This window comes from Momordica charantia (genome assembly GCF_013281855.1).
Source record: "Momordica charantia cultivar OHB3-1 chromosome 10 unlocalized genomic scaffold, Mcharantia_2.0 BLBB01000010.1, whole genome shotgun sequence".
Classification (NCBI taxonomy): domain Eukaryota; kingdom Viridiplantae; phylum Streptophyta; class Magnoliopsida; order Cucurbitales; family Cucurbitaceae; genus Momordica; species Momordica charantia.
The window spans coordinates 7,434,911-7,456,493 of record NW_028275158.1 but is presented as its reverse complement, the minus strand read 5'-3'; the positions used below and the strand labels follow the sequence as shown (position 1 = coordinate 7,456,493).

General features: G+C 34.3%; 3 protein-coding genes across 3 annotated transcripts; all 3 read left to right on the top strand.

The window, feature by feature from the left end:
- Window positions 1–1,789: 1,789 nt before the first annotated feature.
- SPS1 (solanesyl diphosphate synthase 1) lies at window positions 1,790–9,076 on the top strand. Its single transcript, XM_022287124.2, has 6 exons — window positions 1,790–2,397; window positions 2,501–2,622; window positions 6,770–6,897; window positions 6,998–7,101; window positions 8,000–8,127; window positions 8,247–9,076. Exons 1-6 carry the CDS (start codon window positions 2,166–2,168, stop codon window positions 8,793–8,795), a joined length of 1,263 nt encoding a protein of 420 aa, XP_022142816.1. The 5' UTR covers window positions 1,790–2,165; the 3' UTR covers window positions 8,796–9,076.
- A 959-nt stretch (window positions 9,077–10,035) lies between these two features.
- On the top strand, window positions 10,036–13,048 carry LOC111012797 (Peptidase S24/S26A/S26B/S26C family protein). Its single transcript, XM_088118555.1, has 5 exons — window positions 10,036–10,216; window positions 10,300–10,524; window positions 10,645–10,755; window positions 11,268–11,342; window positions 12,614–13,048. Exons 1-4 carry the CDS (start codon window positions 10,100–10,102, stop codon window positions 11,304–11,306), a joined length of 492 nt encoding a protein of 163 aa, XP_087974681.1. The 5' UTR covers window positions 10,036–10,099; the 3' UTR covers window positions 11,307–11,342; window positions 12,614–13,048.
- Window positions 13,049–14,621: 1,573 nt separating this feature from the next.
- Window positions 14,622–18,380, top strand: LOC111012917 (Tetratricopeptide repeat (TPR)-like superfamily protein). The gene is made up of 3 exons (XM_088119204.1): window positions 14,622–17,381; window positions 17,533–17,712; window positions 18,169–18,380. Exon 1 carries the CDS (start codon window positions 14,816–14,818, stop codon window positions 16,955–16,957), a length of 2,142 nt encoding a protein of 713 aa, XP_087975330.1. The 5' UTR covers window positions 14,622–14,815; the 3' UTR covers window positions 16,958–17,381; window positions 17,533–17,712; window positions 18,169–18,380.
- The last annotated feature ends 3,203 nt before the right edge of the window (window positions 18,381–21,583 follow it).

The following is a 21,583-nucleotide window of genomic DNA, read 5'->3' as shown; positions in this document are numbered from 1 at the left end:
CATGGGTTTGATCCCCAAAAGCATAGATTTTTTTTCTTTTACAATAAATCAACTTTTTATTTATTATTATTATTTTTTTAAAACAACACAACATCATCATTATTATTATTGTTATTATTATTATTATTATTATTATTATTATTTATATTTTAATATATTTCAAAAAATATTATTTTTAATAAATTGTATATTTTTTCTTTTACAATTAATCAACTTTATAGTTATTATTATTATTTTTAAACAATACATTATTATTATTATTATTATATTTTATATATTATGATTATTTATTATTTATATTTTAATATATTTCAAAAAATATTATTTTTAATAAATTGTATATTTTTTTCTTTTACAATTAATCAACTTTATAGTTATTATTATTATTTTTAAACAATACATTATTATTATTATTATTATTATTATTATTATATTTTATATATTATGATTATTTATTATTTATATTTTAAGATATTTTAAAAAAATATTATTTTCAAAAAAAGAAATGCATAGGCATATTATTATTATTATTATTATTATTTTAAAACAATACATTATTATTATTATTATATTTTATATATTATAATTATTTATTGTTTATATTTTAACATATTTCAAAAAATATCATTTTTAATAAATTACATATTTTTTCTTTTACAATTAATCAACTTTTTAGTTATTATTATTATTTTTAAACAATACATTATTATTATTATTATATTTTATGATTATTAAAAAAAATAATAACTAAAAATTGTTAAAAAAAACCTATGATTTATGGGGTTCGAACCCATGTGTAGAAACAAGAAAACTATACGACCATTCACTGCACCAATCGTTGAGTTCTTAAATATATCTCTACTTTTAAATATATAATATAATAATAATAATATTTATTATTTCCTAAAAATTCAAGTTGCCCCGTGAAGAAGCGACCATTCTAACACATGGTTGTCTCTTGAAGAGACGACCAAGTGGATGATTAATTTCGAAAACAGTTCAAAAAATACATTTTGTTTTGTTAATTTTATTTAATGCAGTATTATTTTAAAAATAAGTTTAAATAAAAATATTATTTTAAAAAAATCAATCATGTAAGGGTCATAGGAATGAAAATATATAATAAAATAATAATTAAAGACTACTTTGGTAATTCAACTATCAGTTTTTGTTTGTTTAGATCTCTGTATTAATTATTTATTAATTTATTGGTGGGAGATATATGTTAATTATCGTTGAATTATGTTTCCTTTGACAATCTATGTTGACATTGGCCCGCAAATATTTAATCAAAATGGTACACACATTTCTATATAATAAGTGTCAATACTAAATTTGAATTTCAAATAGAAGATTGACCAATGTCTTTTAACTGTCAACGTAAAGATTATTTCATCGCGAGTTATAATCCCCACCCCATTCTACTAAAAAATTTGTCTTTTCAACTAATTTGGCTCGAACAAAACCTACACCCTCTGAAACTACATGAATTTATTTACCACCAAACTACAAAGAAAAATTATAGCGGTAACATGTCTGATGTCTGGAAGTTCATCCATAAATTAATGTCAATCTTAATAACTTTGGAGGATATCGCCATCACTATACTGTTACCCAAGAATTCACTGCAATCACAGGAATGGAAAGATGGAAAATTGGGTAACCTGAAACCCAATTTCTGATCTCCCAATAATAGTTGGAGGCGGCAGTAGCTGGCTTCAGCTCCACCACTAAACCGCGAAGAAGCTGTAGATTTGTCGCCTACTTCCAAGGCGCTTAGGCATTCTACGCGGCATACGGGTCTTTCGCAAAGCAAAAAAGAAAGCTTTCTCTTGGTACGAGCGCCACCAACCTCATATCATAACTTCCTTTTAACTACTGATAAGAAAATAAGAGAGCTCCTATGTGGGCATCTTCTATCCACCCAATTTAGCTCCCACTTGTAATCTATCACTCTCTGCTAAATCTGTTGATTTTCCATGTTAATGGCCTCTGTGAAGCTTATTGGGTTCTCTTTTCTTGGTTCTGCTTCCATACCCACCAGTTGTTGAGTGCACATTAGGTGTTTGATGATTTGTCTATGAGAAGTTGAGTGGGTTTTTTGGGCTGGCTTTGTTGATTTTAGCTTGATATTTGGTGGTTTGGATTTCTGGGTCTGACTAGGAATGATGTCTGTCATATGCCAGAGCCTTGATTTCGGAAGGCATGTTTTGGATTATGTTGCTTGTGGTTGTTCTTCCAATACTCCGTTGGATCGATATACGGTGAGGAGTCATGTTAAACCGTGTTCTAAGGGTAGAAAGAGGAGGCACCAAACTCCAACTTTGGCTTGTTCCCGACGAAACGTTGGCCAGTGCAGAGTGTTTTCAACTACTAAACCAGAAACCGTACTCGATGGCAAGTAAATTTTTGGCTTTAGGCAGCTCCATTTTATTCCTACGGTTAGTTTCAAAAGCTTGTGATGTAATAGATCTCTGTTTCTTTCTTTTTGACAAAACAGGTATTACTGGAGGTCCTCAAGCATTCTTGGAACTGAGGAAGGAGTCCCGCCCAATCTCGCTGACAAATTTGTTTGAGGTTGTGGGCGATGATCTCCAGAAGCTCAACCAAAATCTTCTGTCTGTAAGTTGCAGAGAACTTTCTCACCGTATTATGTAGCTTTGAGGGTCATCGATGCTTATGTTGAATTCTATAGCTTATTATTATTTGAGCATAGAAGTTTCTCTCATTTCATCGTTTTGAGTTTAAGATATTATAGTTTCTGGCGTGGGCCTTCATTTTCTAAATTTTGAGCAATTTTCTCTGAATTTTACTTTTTTATACCATGTTTTTATGTTATATCTTAGAAGATGCTAGTTTCGAATTTTTGTATGCAACAAATTTGTTTTGAAATTCCACCATTTTTTTTTTAGATAAGAAACTTGCTTGTATATATCAGACAAAAAAGGGAACAGCCTGAGGACTGGTGTAGAGGAAACCCCACCCGAGAGCTAAACAAACGCTTTCCAATTGTTCAAAATTCCACCATATGATTAAAGAGATATGTTGGATTTTCCTACAGTAACAGCTACATGTATTCTCAATGCTGGTAATTGGTACAGGGCTAACTTTTCGAAACTTATGAGTGTTTACAGTATTACTGTTTGCTCATACCAGAAATTATGCATTGTTTGGACAACTATGCTTATAGTCACAGTCACAGTATCTATAATGGAAAGAGGTTGGATATACATATTTTTTGCTTTGAAATACTGCAGGGAGCACTTCTCAGAACGGTTTTAGGATTCTCAATCTGCATCTATCCCTGATCCATGTCTGTTTCAAGTTAATTGCTTGACTACAATTAAATATCATTTATTCTCTGTATTTGCTACCTCAGGTTCTCATCTGCACTTATGTCATTCCCAACTTATTTTCTTAGTAACTATGATTTCGCACATGGTGTCTCCCTACAGTATCATGACATCTATCATCCATTTTATTGCCTTGGAACGAATATACCTTACCTTCTGGATTTGGCATGTCACCTATAGATTTTAACATTATTAAAAATATCTCCAATCATATTTCATATGCTAGTCATTTAATTTTCATACAAGTGAAGTGAAGGGAAAAGAAATGGAGCAATTGTAAGAATAATAGAAGGGTTTGAAGTGGTGTATTGCTGCCCAAGTATTCTTGCTTAAATGAGCTGCCTTGCTTAATGGGATCAAGGTCCTGGGTTAAAGACTTTATAAGAAAAAATTCTTGTTATCTTTTGGAGTTGGCAAAACCTTGTTATTAGAAAACACTAATATTCAAGTCCTTATATAATATAATATCGGAGATTATTCAACTCTGTTTTTTGGAGAATTTCTAGCATATGAGGGAATTGATTGCCAAAGCTCTTAGAAGTTAGTAGATCTTTCACATTTACTGTCAACTATCCTAAATATGTGTAAAAAGAAAAGCCATTCTAACGGAAGCCTATCTCATCAAATCTCTAGTATGAAACTGTAAATTCCTTTTTAGGTCCTTAAAAAAATTCTATCTTAATCCTAACCATCATGGGATGACCCAAGTGGTCAATGAAGCCAATATAAATAGCAAAGGACTTAGAGGGAATGTGTTCAAACCATGGTGGTCACCTACATAGGATTTAATATCCTACGAGTCTCCTTGTCAACCAAATTAGTAGGGCCAGGCAGTCGGCCCGTGAATAGTCGAGGTGCGCGTAAGCTGGCCTGGACACACGGATATAAAAAAAAATATATATATATTCTATCCTAATCCTGGACTTTCCACAACTATCCGACCAAAAGCATTTCAGTGCTCTGTGTTTGTTCATCTTCACAAATTAAACACAAACTGGATCTCAAGGCCATAAGATGTGTTTATGCCAACAACTAGAAACGTTATAAATGCTACTCTCTACAAACCAAGAAGTCTGAACTTTCATGTATGTCACCTTTATTTGAGAACCAACATTCCATCCCAAAACTACTATTGAGAAAGGGTGACTAAGGAACCTTGGTTTTGAGATTAGATTTGGAAACCTACTGTTAGTCATCAAATGACCAAAGTCAGCTACCAAGGTCCTGTTGGCCTTGATAACCTCATCTCTGTTTCTAACCCTTAAGCTAATACTCAATTGATTCCAGTTCAGCCGTAAAATTCTAATGATAACGAGTTTATTGTCTGTACTAGGAAAAAGGAGAACTAGGAGATCATAGAGCCACAAACACATCTTGAGCAAAACCATGAAATTGATTAAATCCAGAATCTATGAAGACACAACCAGGTACAGTAACTTCCCTTTTAATAGTGGTGATGGTGTAAATGATGATTTTTGGGACTTGTCCAACACCCACAGTAAGCGTGTGAGCTCTTGCACATACCACCAAAACTTAATATCACATGATGGTTTATCTTCTTCTTTTTTCTTGTTTGCTATTGATGTGGGAAATATGATGGTATTTATTTATAATTTTGTAAACCCACGGTTATAGCACCTTCCAGAAGGTTGGTTTGGTTTTTATTTTTTTATTTGTATTAGTTATGCCCAATAGCTAAGTGTAACTATCTTTCACTGTTGGTTTCTGTTAAATCACCATTAAACTAAAAACTTAAGTTGATAGGCTGCAGTAATTCTTAACATTCACTCTCATTTTGTGAGTTTGGAAATTAGCAAAAGACCCAACAAGTGATTATAATATTAATTGGGGAGGAAATGACATAACAATGGTGTGCTCTTTCTAATTTATTATCTGATTATTCTCCAAGTATGATTTGTTATAATTGGGAGGCTTTTATAACTCCGGTTTAATCTTTTATGTTATTCTTCATTTCTTCTGCTTGTATTCTTTTTACACTTTTGGGAGTTTGTATCTTTGAACAATTTTTGTTCCTTTTCATATATTAATGAAAAGTTCGTATCTTATTCAAAAATATTAACTGGGGAGGAAATGATATAACAGAAACGGTGAAATCCCCATATGGTCTCAAGTACGTTGAACAAATTTGAGAGTGAAATTAAATTGCTATAAATTTTGAAAGCAAAGACAATCTCAAACATTCCTTGTAGCTCTTCGTTAGATCTAGTTTGGGAACTATTTCCAATTCAGTTTTTTGTTTCTTAGAACAAAGTTTTAGTGAAACTTAATTTTGTTATAGGACATAAATCTTTATTATGAAAGGAGATGTGGTGTGGTACAATAATAGGGAGATGAAAAATTTGGAATACCCCACAATGGGTATTGGGTTCTAAAAAAAACGGAAGAACTCTGCAGAAACCCATATTTACAGAACTCATTTGACAAGGAACAGTAGGAGGAAGAGAAAATCTGAAGTTTCTAAAGTTTTAGTTTACCAAATTCAAACCCTCCTTTTCAAAGGAAGACAAGTTCTCCCCTGATAAACAAGGTTGCCGTCTCCTTCATTTCTTGCGCGGGGTTGGATATTCTCAAACAGAAATGAGTTTAAGAATAAACATATTGAGAGGTTGAGATGAGGAATTGCATCGGAAGATGAGGCAGAGATCAAAGAAGTACTTTAAAGGGAATTTATTTCCTTCTTCCATTTTCGGGCTTCAAATTATTGATCTTCTCATAGAAGCTCTTCCTGAAATCAAGTTTGAAGACTTAAAGCTCAAGCGTGGGTTCATTTATATTCACAACTGAAATCGAGTAGTTTTGCACTTGTATGTTGCTTCACAATCAGATAGATCACTCCATGGGCGACTTTTCGTTTATTATCTCAACTAGGATTTGTCCTGATATCTTATTTGCACAACTCAATTTTTATTCCGTTTATTTATGTGATTAGCTCTTGGGATGTTCTTCTTTGAAAAAGGGTATTATATTTTGGTAGGATTGTCCATATTTGGATGCTAATTGAAAAAACACAAATGTAATACATCTCCCCTCATTTTTATTTCTTATTTTCAACATTTTGTCATTAACAGATTGATAATGGTTGGTAGCCTGTGCCATTCTTTGTGTGAAGGCCTGGTTAAATATTTAACTTAGATGTAGCACACTGAGGATGACTATTTATTTCTTCAAGTTTCATGTCACATACTCATCAAATTGCTTATATATAATGTTAACTTGGCAATCTTGCTCGTTTATACAGATGGGCGTTGTTTTAAAAATAGGATATTAGGAGTCTTCATTTTCTGTTCATCACCTATAATGTGAAATTCTTTAAGAATATCTATCCTCTTTATTAGAGATGATTTCATTTAAAATGTGATTATAATCTAATTATAAGTCATGGAAATGCCCTGTAGATGGTTGGTAAGGAGAACCCGGCCTTGGTATCTGCCGCTAAACGGATATTTGGTGCTGGAGGTAAGAGGATGAGACCAGCTCTAGTATTCCTAGTGTCAAGAGCGACAGCCGGATTAGTCGGGCTAGAGTGAGTAATTCCTACCACACATAAACACATTCCTGGAAATCTGAATTTAGTATAGCAGTGGAAAAAAATTCAATTATTATTTTGGTTGCATTGCCTGCAGAGAACTCACTGTGGAGCATCGGCGTTTGGCAGAGATCATTGAAATGATCCACACTGCAAGCTTGATACACGATGATGTATTAGACGATAGTGACATGAGGAGAGGTATGCCCCTTTTATGTGTGCAAAGTTTGGAAATTCTTATGGTATACCTATTTCTGAGTTCTGCCCATGTCCATGTAGTTATTATGGCAATTCTCAATGAAAACTAGTTTTTTCATAAAAAACATATATATACCTATACTTGTGCAATGTAATAAAGATGAGTTTTTTTGGAATAATGAAAAATGTTTTTAGCCAATTAAATATATTTTTCAAAATCGGCAAATAGCTTCCTCTTCTAAGTTGCAATACAGTAAAAAGTTATTTTCAATCGCTCTGAAGTTATGGATATAAACCCATGTTGCGTTCTTGTATTGGTTCGTCACTTTATTTGCCGTGTCGATACTTCTTCCTCATTTGGAGTCGAGTCACAACTGTAACTTGTTAGTTGCATGCAAACAAATAGTTTTATTATTATCACATACATACAATTGTCTGGCTTCAATGTAATACCTTTTTTCAAGGGTAGACTAAATAGCAAAGCAACTATAGAGAAGAATCAGAAAAGGAAAAAGAAACCATTGCCTATTAAAATAAGGAAATCTTTACCTATTAGAACAAGGAAACCATAACCTATTAGATCCTAAATGCAACAGAGAAATTAATGGAAAATAACTGTATAATATAATTTAACACCTTTTCAGTACAACTTTGCTAGGATGGGAGGGTTGGTTAGAAAGGTAGAGAAGAGCATCAAATAGAAGAATAAGTTTGACAATGTGATGTGAAGTTTGGCATTGTCTCAAAAGAGGAGACCTTCAAGTTTCTCGGGCTCGCCTTTTATGATACACTTGCGATGTTTTTGTCTGTATTCACTGCTTCCCCCTTTCCTCCTACGACTTCTCTTAGCTCATCAGCAGATTTATTCTTCTGATGGTTCATGCTGTTTGTTGTTCTCCAGGGAAGGAAACCTTACATCAATTATATGGTACCAGAGTGGCGGTGCTAGCTGGAGATTTCATGTTTGCACAGTCATCATGGTGTCTTGCAAATCTCGAAAACCTCGAAGTCATTAAGCTTATCAGTCAGGTAAATTTGGTTCCCGTTCGCTTCGCAAGTGTTTACATACCAATAGATAAAGCATCAGAATAACTTGATGTTGTTATGCAATCTATAGCTTATATAAGATCCAATTAGTTCAATTTCAGGTTATTAAAGATTTTGCCAGTGGTGAAATAAAGCAAGCATCAAGCCTGTTTGACTGCGAAGTTGAACTTGAAGAATATTTGATCAAAAGCTATTATAAAACAGCTTCCTTAATTGCTGCTAGTACAAAAGGTGCTGCAATCTTTAGTGGGGTTGATCGCGATACGACTGAGAAGGTGTACGAGTATGGAAAGAATCTCGGTCTTTCATTCCAAATTGTCGACGACATATTGGACTTCACACAATCAACAAAGCAGCTCGGGAAGCCTGCAGGAAGCGATCTAGCTAAAGGAAATCTTACAGCCCCAGTTATATTTGCTCTGGAGAGAGAGCCTAAACTGAGAGACATTATCGAATCGGAATTCAGCGAGCCGGGGTCTCTCGATGAAGCCATCAGCTTAGTCAAGAGCAGTGGTGGCATCGAAAGAGCACAGGAACTAGCTAAACAGAAGGCTGATGTCGCAATCCAAAATCTCCAATGCCTTCCACAAAGTGCCTTTCGGTTCGCGCTTGAGGACATGGTGATGTTCAATCTAGAACGAATCGATTAGTTTAGTTAAGGAAAATATACTTGGGAAGTTGACCAATGGAGGAATTCTGTCTGCTCTGCTGCAATCCCTCAGAAATCAAACGGAGACTCTACAGTTCACCTTTTGCCACCACACAAGCTGCTTTGTTACTGGCTGGTTGTTGTATATTTGATTGAACATGTTGAGCTGCAAATTAACTGCTCATTATATTTTATATTCAATTATAGATTGTCTGACATGGAATCTCTGCTTCTGATAGTTTCTGTATACTAAATTCTAATAAAATTTTTAGATTTTGTACACTTTGATAGATTAATTTAATACTGAGCCTTTTCATCTTCAGAGGCCAACTATTGGATTGCACTTTGATAGGTTATAAACATGGGAATTGGATCAAATGAAGCTTAGTTGATGATTTTATTATACCACAAAAATGTCATTAATGTAAATATAAGCATAATGTCAGCAATGTAAACGATAAATACCAAAAATAACAAATATTTTATTAGCATTTCAAATTTATTGAAACCTTGCAATTTCCATCGATATCAATATTGAAACAACTAAAGGACATGGTTAGTAATAAGATAGATGGAGTTTGAGATGAGCTCTTTATTCCAACCGCAACCCAAATGAACTTTTCTATTTTCTTCTCCATGAATGATGTTGATGGAGCTTTGGCTCAAGCTATAGAAAACACTAGGGTTGTGTGCTGAGCCGGTTCGATGGAGTTGGATCTAATATAGCATCTGGTCCGGTCGACCTACATCGTGCGGATCGACTCACGTCACTTCTTTGACCTCATTCTAGGTAAACCTAATACAGTGATTCACCTGTGACAAATGAGATTATTATTTTGCATTATATTTTATAACCTGAGTCATTGTTCCATTGTAGTTTATGACTACAATAATTATGATTAACACAAATGTATTAATATAATTTCGTTTTTTTCAATAAAAATTTTCAATAGAAAGATGGTACCAGTGGTAACCATTCTAACCTCTGACCATCAAAGAAATTATTGACATCTTAAAAAGTTGAACGAGATTTAAAAATAGAATAAAGTTGGAAAATCATCTCTGTTTGAATTTTACCGTAAAATTGGTAGTTTACTCCATTTATGAAAACGAGTGTTCAAATTTAGCCTTTGCTTTAAATTTCCATATGAAAATTGGTTTTGTAATTGTAAATAGAAAAAAAAAAAACTTCCATGGGCCATGTATTGAATTATATGTTTTGGGCCGGCCCATCAGTTCATCCCCTCGCGGAGAAATTGAGAGAGAGAGAGAGAGAGAGAGGGAGAGAGGAGAGAGAGAGGCGCCATGGCCATGGGACAGTGGAGAAGCATAGTGAAGGAAGCAATGGATCGCACCGCCATTATAGCGAAGTTCCTGTGCTTGCTTCACGTTACCAACAACTACCTCTGTTCTCCAACCCTCGTCCGTACTTCTCTCTCACTTCTTCGTCTTATCTTCTTCTTTTGCCGCTGACGAAAAGCTTCACTATCTGCTGCTTGCTGCAGGTGTACGGCCCTAGCATGCTCCCGACCTTGAATCTCACCGGCGATGTTCTTTTGGCCGAGCACGTCTCCCACCGGCTCGGCAAGCTCGGCCCCGGCGACGTCGTCCTCGTTCGCTCTCCTCTCAACCCGAGGAAGACTCTGACCAAGCGCATTGTCGGCCTCGAGGGTGATACGGTCAATTTCTTTCCGGACCCTGCCAATTCCAATCGATGTCACTCGGCTCTGGTATCTAAATTTGCTGATCATCATTTTGGATTTTGGATTTTGGATTTTTTGGTTGTTTTACTTTTGATTCGGGTTTCTTTGTTTAGTTTTCCTGTTTCTTTTTTGGGCGTGGATGCTTAGGTTCCTAAAGGGCATGTGTGGATTCAAGGAGATAATGTGTACGCGTCTAGTGATTCGCGGCATTTCGGGCCTGTACCTTACGGTCTAATTGAAGGAAAAGTGTTTTTGAGAGTAAGATTAACCGTCAATTTTGATTACTTTCTCCCTCTTTTATGTTGTAGTTGTAAAAATTGAATTGTTCCAACCACTGTATACTTAAGCTCAAGGTAAACGATTGTTATCCTTGCATTTAGGAATTTATTTGAGGTTTGTTTGTCTTTTTCACGTCTTGCACGTCTTGCACGTCTTGCATTGTGCAATTGCTGACTTGCTAGTTGTTTTTATTTTGGGTTATGTGCTTGAATTGGAATTCTAGAGTTTTATGTCAAGAGAACGAGGGGAATATGTCTTGAGAATTTGTCAACCAATCCCCCCCCCCCCCCCCCCCCCCCCCCCCCCCGGTTTGGATTCCGCTTTAGTTATTTAAGAAGTCAACAGGATTGTGAAAGTACTTTCTAGGATGATATCTTTCCTTTGTGTATTGGGGCTTTGCATTGTAGCTTATCTCTAGACTGAAGACTCTAGCGCATTTCTCCCTCGTTACTTTTGCTTACTTGAAGATTTCTTTTTTCTTTTGCTCTCAGGTCTGGCCGCCAGATTGCTTTGGACCATTGGAGCAATGAACTCAAATAGGACATATATTAGAAGATAAATTGCTGGTATTACATTAAACGTAGTTTTTGTCATGCTAATGCTTATTGTGGAAGTCGTCACTATGGGCTACTGCTACTGGGGGTTTGGTTAAGGTTATATTTATTATTTCTTTACGTCTAAAAGACTAAAGGGACCTTGTAATCTCTCACTTCACATAAGATCCTTGATGTACTACTACAACCTTATCGAGTTCACAAGTGACAAAAGAATTTGGATCTTAATATTCTCAGGCCCGTTCCCTTGTGGTTCTTGGAATTAGAAGTTGGTGCTGTCCAACGTGCTGTGAGAAAAAAAATTTAAATATTTGTGTGGAATATGGATGATGCTATGGCCTGTAGAAGTATTTAGTTATACAATATTGTCTACAATATGGAAGAAGCGTAGAGATCTGGTAATAATGAAAAAATGTGCAAATTACACTAGATAGAATATACAGTTAAGGTTCAGTTATTTTGTGCTGTAACTTCTCACCACATCTTGATATTGAAAACTTGTAGGCTCTTTAGGATTTTGTGGGTGCCTCTTAAAAATGTTATTCTGATGTGGTTGCTGGATCTGTGTAGCAGTGACAGTGTTGAGAGCTGAATTGGAGGGTTTTACTTTTCTTTTTCTTTTCTTTTATGTTTTTTTTTGGTGCTAAGTGCAATGTGCGGGTGGGTGTCTGGTATCAAGTATTGAAGCTTTAGTGAAAAAGCGCAAAAGAATTGAAGTCCACTCTAGGCTGGTTTTTTTGGTGGGAGGGGTGGGGATGGGTGTTGATGGTGTTTGGAGGTTTTGTCAAGAAGTATATTTAAGAGTTAAAAGTTCTTAAATAGGTTTTTTGGTAGCTAAATGGTGTAGGATTAGGTGGATATCCGCGAGGATATTGAAGGTATACTCAAGCTGATTCAAACACACCCGAAGAAAAAATAAAGAGCATGTTAAATGATAAAGTCTAAATAACTCCTCATGAGATTTGGAAATCTTGAAATAGGAAAATTTTGGACTATTCTCAAAAGATTCATCATTTTGACCCTGAAACATATAGATTTGGAAAATTGTTACAACTTAGCATCTGAAAAGATTCATCACTTTTATTGCCTTTTGGTGTTTGTACTACTTATTAAATCGATTAATAAATTATTATTTATAAATTCTCCTGCTTATTCTTTTGGTTTCAAGCCTCAAACTAGGTTGTTTAATGGTTGTCATTTACTCCACATGAGAATACCACAGGAAACATCTCCCTCAATTGCATTCCTTACAACTGGTTATCTATGCTTCATTTTTTTTGCAGGTGATCTTATATAGCAACATTTTATATATGCTTCAATTCTCAGGACTTCCTTTTGTTGGCTATTTTTGATGAGCTACAGCTGAGACCTGGCCTCTGGTATGAGTCAAATATACATCTTTCCCATTGATTGTACTCCAATAGCTTTTGCTTGCTACTAGGTTTACAAACTATAAATTTGCAGATTTTGCAAACTAAAATTTAGAACCATTTTCTGAGACACGAGAATGATTTTGAGATTTTTACAAACTATAGGTGTAATTTATGATAATCATTTTAGCGAAATAACATATTGAATGTGAGCTTGTTTTATTGCAATGGAAGGGTACTTCCATAAAATATTACTGCAATGCACATTGTAAATTCAATTGAAACGATTTTGTGTAAATATATTTTTATTTGTTAGTACAACATATTGGAGTGGGAATTCGAACTCGAGATGTTTTAGTTGGAGATAGATGCCTTAAACAGTTGGACTGTGCTCATGTTCATTGAACATTTTGGTGTAAATGTGTGTTAATTGGACCACAATTAATTTAATCAACATGTTATGTTACGTTAGCATCTCTATCTAAATGTTGCTGATATGATTCTTGAGCATAATTAATTTAATAAGCATTTTATATTAGTGCTTCCATCTAAATTTTGTTGCATCATAATTCATCGGTATGTTATCTAAGCATTTTGTTATGAAATTTATATTAATGCTGTGTGAATGATAATAATTCAATTAGTTTCTTTTTATATTTATTTATTTTGTATGTGTGTGAGAAGAAAGGTTATAAATAAAGGAGTTACTTTATTTTATTTTAAGGTAAATAAAGTAAAGAAGTAATTTTTATTGCCCAAATATTTGTTTATTTTTTAATCTTTATACCATAAACTTACAATATTAACACTGTATTTGTTATAGGGAAACTTGTTTTGGCAATGAACTCAATTGCCACAGTATTGAATTTTGATTAAAAGAAGGAAAAAAAGACGTAATAACAAACTAAAAGTTCTTGTCAATATTGAATTTTGATTAATAAAAGGAAAAAAAAACGTAATAACAAACTAAAAGTTCTTGTCAATGATTTAACTTAGTGAATAAGACATGATTCAATTTCTTATCCAATAATTGTTGATCTCAATGAAATAAAATAGAAGATTTAAAAAAAAAAAAGTCTCTCAGATAATGATTTTATTTTTTCATTTCCATATTTTAAATTAGGCGCATAATATTTACTTATATTTTCTTTGTTTAGTATGTTCACTTATTAAAAATGTTTTGTAACAATTAATCAGATTCTAAAACCAAATGTTAAGTCTTTGAAAATAAAATTTGACACATTAATGTTATCAATGAATAGAAAACTTGGGATTTTGTTAAGTGATAAAAAGTTGTTGCATTTCAAGAAATGACATAATTTAAAGTTAATATATGTCGTCTCTTAAACAAATCATGTCTTCGAGAGACGATTTTGTTTTCTCAAATTAGAACTACAATATTAACATTATCCGATCAACAACCACTACGATTGTCAACTTGAGCATGTATACGAATTCAACCAAAAGGTCAAAGGTTATACACCCATTATGATTGCTAGATCAATTAAGCTATTTTCCATTAGCCTAAAATATAGCTTTAAAAACTTAGGAAGCAATTTTTTTCTTAAACTTAACTACGATCTAAAAATCGTTTTGAAAGAATGTTTTGAAAGAATATTAGAAAAGAAAGACAAAAAAAAAAAAGCTAGAAAATAAGTATAATTTTTTAAATAAAAAATAAAAAACAAAAAACAAAACAACAATGAATCAAGGTATTAAATTTAGGTCTATAAACGATCTTTTGTAAAAAATATATAAAATATTACTAATATAAACATAATATTAATATTAACAATTTTTAACTTAATTTAAAGGTTTGTTATACATCTTTATTTTTATAATTATTTTAGAAATATCCATCTACATGGTTATTATATTGATATTTTACGAAATTGAGACGTTGAATTTTTTCGATGTTTAAAACCTTGCAATAAACAAGTTTTTAATAACTGAAAATTTTGAGGGGGTAAAAATGTCTCTTTAAAGACCTTATTTCAAGAAAAGTTGAAAATTTTCCCGGTAAAATGAACAAACCTTCGTAGGACTTTGTTACAGCGTTGGCGTACAGGTGCAAAGCTTGTGTTCTCCATCGCCAAGCATGAAACTTTCTGGAGCATGACGGCAACATCAAGCGCCACCCTCGTCTTCAAACAATTCCCTAAGTTTCCCCGTTCAAATTTCCAGCTTCGCCCTTTAAAATTTTCCACTCAAATACTTCCAAATCCCCAGAATTTTGAATCTGCCAGAACCCGGAAAAGCAGCAAGTTCCTCGTCTTTTGCAACTCGCAGATCACGAAACACGGAAGGAATGGGTGTATTGAGGAAGCCGAGTCCATTTTCAATCGTATGCCCCACAAGAACACCGTTTCCTGGACTGCCATGCTCACGGCATACGCTGAAAATGGCAAAACGAGTAAAGCGCAGGAAGTGTTTGACAAAATGCCTGACCGAAGTATCGCATCCTATAATGCGATGATTACGGCATACCATAGGAGAAACATGGTAAAGGAGGCTTTTGAGCTGTTTTCTAGCATGCCTCAGCGTAATTCTGTTTCCTATGCGACCATGATCACTGGGTTTGTCAATGCTAGAATGTTTGATAAGGCTGAGAAGTTGTATCGTGAAAAGCCGGTTACGGTGTCATCTAATGTGTTGATCAATGGGTATTTGAAGGTGGGGAGAATAGAGGATGCCGTTCGGATCTTTGATGGTATGGAAGAAAAAGACGTGGTTTCTTGGAGCTCCATGATGGATGGGCTCTGCAGGGTTGGAAATGTTATTGGGGCTAGAAAGTTGTTTGATAAAATGCCTGAAAGAAATGTGGTTACTTGGACAACAATGATTAATGGGTATATGAAAATGGACAGTTTTGAAGATGGCTTCACATTGTTCATAAATATGAGAAGGGAAGGGGTGGAGGTTAATGCAACTACCTTAACCGTTCTGTTTGAACTTTGTGGTTGTTTTGATCGATACAAAGAAGGGATTCAGATCCACGGGCTGGCTCTAATCTTGGGGTTTGACTTTGATGCTTATCAAGCAAATTCTATGATCACGATGTATTGTAGATGTCATTTTATTGATGCAGCTGCTAAAATATTTGATTTAATGGTCAAGAAAGATACAGTTACATGGAATTCTTTGATTGCAGGTTATGTTCAATCTGGGAATGTGGAAAAAGCTTACTTACTATTTGAGAACATGCCACAAAAGGATGTGGTTTCTTGGACGACTTTGATAACTGGATTTGCTAGCAAGGGAATGGTTGACAAATCCATTGGTTTGTTTCAAATGATGCCTGAGAAGGATGATATCGCTTGGACTGCTGTAATTTCAGGGCTTGTGAGCAATGAGGAATATGAGGCAGCTTTCCATTGGTTTATTCAGATGCTTCAGAAAGCAATCAAGCCAAATCCACTCACTTTGAGTTGTGTGCTTAGTGCCGCAGCTGGTGTCGCAATATTAAGCCAAGGGTTGCAGGTCCATGCTCTTGTGACAAAGATGAGTATGGAATCTGACTTATCAATCCAAAACTCTCTGGTTTCCATGTATTCAAAGTGTGGAAATGTGGCTGATGCGCTGAGGATGTTCAATTATATAGAAGTTCCTAATGTTGTTACTTACAACTCCATTATTACAGGTCTAGCTCAAAATGGACTTGGGAAAGAAGCTCTTAAGTTATTCACGAAAATGAAAGATGAATACCTGGAACCTAATCAGATCACTTTTTTAGGTGTTCTTTCGGCATGTGTCCATGTGGGACTTGTGGAAAAGGGGTGGAGATACTTCGAATCTATGAGATCATTGTGCAACATTCAACCTGAGGCTGATCACTATGCTTGCATGGTTGATCTCCTTTGCCGAGCTGGAATGTTCAATGAAGCAGTCCATTTGATTTCGTCGATGCCATTTGACCCTCATCAGGGTGTTTGGGGAGCAATGCTCGGAGCAAGCTGGACACACCTGCGTCTCGATGTTGCAGAGCTTGCAGCTCGAAATCTCTTTGAACTGGAACCTAATAATGCAACACCTTATGTGGTTTTATCTAATTTACACTCTATTTCTGGTGATAAGAAGGAAGATGAGCTTATAAGGTCGATGAAGATATCAAAAGGGATAAAGAAGAGTCCAGGTTGTAGTTGGATAGTAATCAAGGATAAAGTCCATCTATTCCATGCAGGAGATCGATCCCACAAAGATATAAAAGAGATGACACAGATTATTTGCATTTTGGCAGTAGAAATAGGAAAACCTTAGATATCATAACAATGAAAAAGTGGCAGAATCAGATTGATTTCTTGAGAATTGTTGCTACAATACCTGATATTTGGAATTACATTTTTGTCATGGATATAGGAGACATCACCTTGTGGGCATTCATGATCTGATTAAGCAAGAGATTCATCCAGGCTGTGCGCAGTTTGAGGAGTGGTCCGAGTGAAAGAAGGTGTTGAGAGATAAAGCTGTACATATAGAAAATCTTAAAATCAAAAAGTTCCATATTTCCACAATCCGGATGCTGGTGTTAAGAAGGAAGAAGTGAGAAATCCTTCACTTTTTTGATATGGGATTGGGAATTATACGTATTAAAGTTGCTAAGTGATTCTTACATCGGCTTTTTCGAACATAAGATGGGTTTATGTTGCTTCTTAAAACTTGGGAGGAAGCTGTGTTTCACAAGGTACAACCCCCGCTCTAAGTAACAATAAAAGAAGATTCAATTCAATCCATGTTGATCATAAGAAGGCTATAATTACGAAAGCTTTACATTGTTAACAAACAGAATCTAGACATCTTTGTCTTAAAATTCTTTTGGTTTCTCTTCAAATAAGCCACAATGGAGCTCTACATGCACAATTTCGAAGAACCTCGGCCTTGCCTTTAAGCTGCTAGACCATGGCGGCTTCCAAAAGCCCAAAATGCAAGACCATTCACTAAGGCCAAAGAGCAATGGAGGAAAAGGTGGTCCAAAGATTCTCCATCAGGATAGCATAGACAGAGATGTGGAAGAGGTTTGTCATTAATGATTCTCTTCTTAATCATCATGGTGTGGTCAAGGACTAATGTAAATAGTAAAGGATTTAGAAGGAATGAGTTCAAACCATAGTAGTCACTTACTTAGAATTTAATATCTTACGAATTTCCTTGGCAACCAAATATAGTAGGGTCAAGAGGTTGTTCCATGAGATCAGTTGAGGTGCGTGCAAGTTGGCACGAACATTGATGGGATATAAAAAGTAATAATAATAAATAATGGTTCTCTTCTTAAGGTCACTTCTAAAATGTTGAACTTACTCAAGGGGAAAATCATCTAACATATCTTATTATGATGCTTTTTGGAGTTCACGGGCGATTTAATGATCTAGTTTGACAGGATTGTTGTTTATTACTTGACTCTGTTATTTCAATTTCAGCGCTGATATTTCTGTCGTGCTTCCTTATTTTTATGATGCTCCTTTTTGCTGCAGGTTACTCATAAATGATAGAAGCTGTCACTACTACAGGGCAACCATAACATATAGTCTTTGTTCAATTTAGTAAGTTGGCAACTATTCTTTTCAGTACTACCTTAATAGAATAGTGAATAGTGTGGTCAGATTACGTGGCTGAATACCACGGAGGGAGCATGTACTACTGAATTATTTTTTCAAATCTAAACGAAGAAGCTTGTTTTAATCTATATTCCTTAAATAGTGATAGGTTACTATTAGGATAGGTTGGAGATATTATTAGGGTATTAAGGATGTATTAATAATTGGGTTAGGGAGTTTGGTTATAAATAAGGTGAGGGAGAGATGATGAAGGTAGACAATTGGTTAGTACGGTTTAGGCTTGAGTAAGAATACTCAAGAGACTTGAGTAAGAATACTCAAGAGAGGGGAGGGTCCAAGTACCTCAGATTACTTGGGAAGTTACTGTAGTTCTTATATCTTTTTATATTTCAATATATTTTCAATTCCCAATTCGGGTTCTATTAGTAAACCACAAGTATCATTTTTATTGTTTTGCTCCATACAAATAAAGTTACTTGCAGCTCATACTAAAACTATAACTCATATCAAAATAAAATTAAAAAGATAGACCAAAAAGCTAATAACAAAAGCAAACTAGAATTGTTTCTTAACAAAGAAGAAAGACTTTGGAATAAGAAAAGCCAGTTGGAAGTTGGAACAAGTAAGCAACAAAGGAATCTGAAAAAGCTTAGTGTTGCCCTTGTTTCACTTTTCATCCATCTTCACAGTTCAGAACCACCACCACATCCTCCACAACCACCACCACAGCCTCCGCCCCCGCCACCATCTCCACAGCCGCCACCTCCGCCTTTCCCACCATCTCCACAATCACCACCACCGTCACCATCTCCACAACTACCATCATAACCATAACCATCGCTGCTGCCACCATCTCCACAGTCATCACCATAGACACCCTCTCTTCCTTCGCTACTCAAACCGGCAATCACAGCTGCAGTAGCTATAGCAGTGCCTGCTCCAGCCAAGATGGCCATCCCGCCGTCCTTGATCCCACTTCCTCGAGCACCCTGTCTGTTTGTTCGAGCCCCTTGTCCAGGTTCAATATCATGAACATGATATGTTTGTCGCGGCCATGGCAGCCTCGAACCAATAGTTGAACTCGAAGCTGGAGTTAGTCGTCCTGTTTCCTTCTTCTTACGACCGAAAATTATGCAAAGACAACATAAAATCACAACTGCAGCTATCACAGAACTGCAGATTATGAGAATGGTGGTATAAGGTTTCATTTCTAGTATTTCTGGGACTTCACTGATCTGAATGGGCAGAAAAAACTCCTCAAGTTTCCTTGCTCTATATAAACTCCTCAAGGAAATGACATTGGAAAGTCATTGTGTGATATTGATTTTTGTTTTTGTGATAAATTTTATTTGGCTTTTGGTATAAAGAGGAATCCACCTTAAAGTTTCATTCTTCTTTGTAGGAAAGAAGGGAAGGATTATTCCATGGTGGTTTTGTTTTATATATGGTTTGTTGATTTATGTAATGGAAATAACTAAAAAAAAAAGATAAAATTATTGTTTTGTATGAAAAAAATGAAAAAGAATATGAGTGATCACTAAAAATAATGGAGAGTCCTTACCAAAGGATCTTAAATAGCACATAAAAATAAAATATTTAATGGTAACTAGAAGAAATTTCAAATTAAAAGTTGAATAAATGAAGCGTCGTTGATGAAAAGTAAAGAGCTTCGAAAAAATGAGTTCAAACCATAGTTGTTACTGTTTGGAAGTTCAATAACAATCAAATATAGTAGTTTTGAGGGAAGATCAACGGACTAAAAAAGAAGAAAGACCTACACTAAATCTTTAAATGAATATTTTAAATCGTTGTAAAAACATCCAATTAAGTGCTCTATCGAGGGAAGTTTGGGATTAAGTCTAGTGCCTAGAAATTTCTTGAAAGAGGAAGGGAATGAGCTTTAGTTTCTGAAATCAACTAGAAAGTAATTGAACTTGATGAATTAGTATAAAGTTTCATATTTTTAGTCCAATGAATTAATTTCTATTGAAAGAAAATAGAAATTGATCTCGAGTCTATAATCGTGAAGATGTTAATGTAAAAAAATGATTGAAGTAGATTACTTTCAATTTTAACCTTTTTTTTTTACTACACTAATTTCTATTTTAATGGGCGGTCGAACTTCCATGCTGTTTGGATGGATATAAACGTAGAAACTTGTATGCTGTTTGAATTAACTAGACTAAATTTCAATCAAATAAAAAAAAATAATCTTTAATGACATAATGATAATTGAGCTAAACTAATATGTATATATATTTTTTATCATCTTACTATTAAATTTTATTATCTTGTTATTAAATGGGTTGTGTTTTATATAGAAATTAGTGTTTCTTTCACTCGTGCTTATAATTTGAATGACATCATGGGTATGGCAAAGTCAGAGACGATATGTCTTCTCCATTTTCTCGAACTTCTGGAGAAGTTTAATCCTTATCCTTTATTTCATGATTGTTTTTTAGTACAACATATGAAAATAATGATAAAACTCACGACATTTTTGTTGGAGATAGACATTTTAATTAGTTTAATTATACTCAAATTCACCTTGATGTTCAAAGATCAGAGCATGCTCCAAAGTCCAAAATAATGAAGAAAAAAAATTCTCCATTCTTTTATTAGTAAAAATAATGAAATATTAATAAGTTTGAAAAAAAAAACGAATTTCCAAAGTTAAAATTTGGAGAAAATTAACTTTTTCCAAAATTATTTATTACTGTCCATCATTAATTTCACAAAAATATTTAATATTTTTTTTACTAATGTATGAGTAAAGAGTAATAAACGTTTATTAAAAAAGAAATTAAACAAATTGGAGATTGAGATCTCCAAAATTGAACAGGTAAATATTTCACTATCCCCAATTAAGTCGATAAATGACTTATCTCATTCAAAATGAATCTAAAATTTTCATCCTAGAATTGACGTTTTTCAAAGATATTTTATTTTTTTTTAGTATTTTTTTCTATTAGATTAAAACCCCTTTGTGTTAATTTCCTCTCATGTGTGCTTGGGAGGGAGATGCGCTATCTAGGCCTTCTTTAGTAATTGCTCTCTCCCTTTTCGTTAATAAAATCTTTGTTTTATGAAAAATAATGCAATATTAAATTTGTAAGAAGAGACATATTAATGATAACCACTGTTATTAAAACATACATTTTAAAAAAAGAAATAATTTAGTTATAATCGGAGAATTAGACACTACATAAAGAACACATAATAAAAACAACATGGTAAGGGCAATACAAGGAAACGAGAAAGGAGTTTGATAAAAAGAGCTTGGGAATGTCTCGCTTAATTAACAAACATCGAGTTTGGAGTCGGGGCAACA

Coding starts and splice junctions, on each gene's coding strand:
- SPS1 (XM_022287124.2), top strand. CDS start 2,166: ATGATGTCTGTCATATGCCAGAGCCTTGATTTCGGAAGGCATGTTTTG. Junction 2,623..6,769: donor TCAACCAAAATCTTCTGTCT/GTAAGTTGCAGA, acceptor AATGCCCTGTAG/ATGGTTGGTAAGGAGAACCC. Junction 7,102..7,999: donor CGATAGTGACATGAGGAGAG/GTATGCCCCTTT, acceptor GTTGTTCTCCAG/GGAAGGAAACCTTACATCAA.
- LOC111012917 (XM_088119204.1), top strand. CDS start 14,816: ATGACGGCAACATCAAGCGCCACCCTCGTCTTCAAACAATTCCCTAAG.
- LOC111012797 (XM_088118555.1), top strand. CDS start 10,100: ATGGCCATGGGACAGTGGAGAAGCATAGTGAAGGAAGCAATGGATCGC. Junction 10,525..10,644: donor ATCGATGTCACTCGGCTCTG/GTATCTAAATTT, acceptor GTGGATGCTTAG/GTTCCTAAAGGGCATGTGTG. Junction 10,756..11,267: donor AAGGAAAAGTGTTTTTGAGA/GTAAGATTAACC, acceptor TTTTGCTCTCAG/GTCTGGCCGCCAGATTGCTT.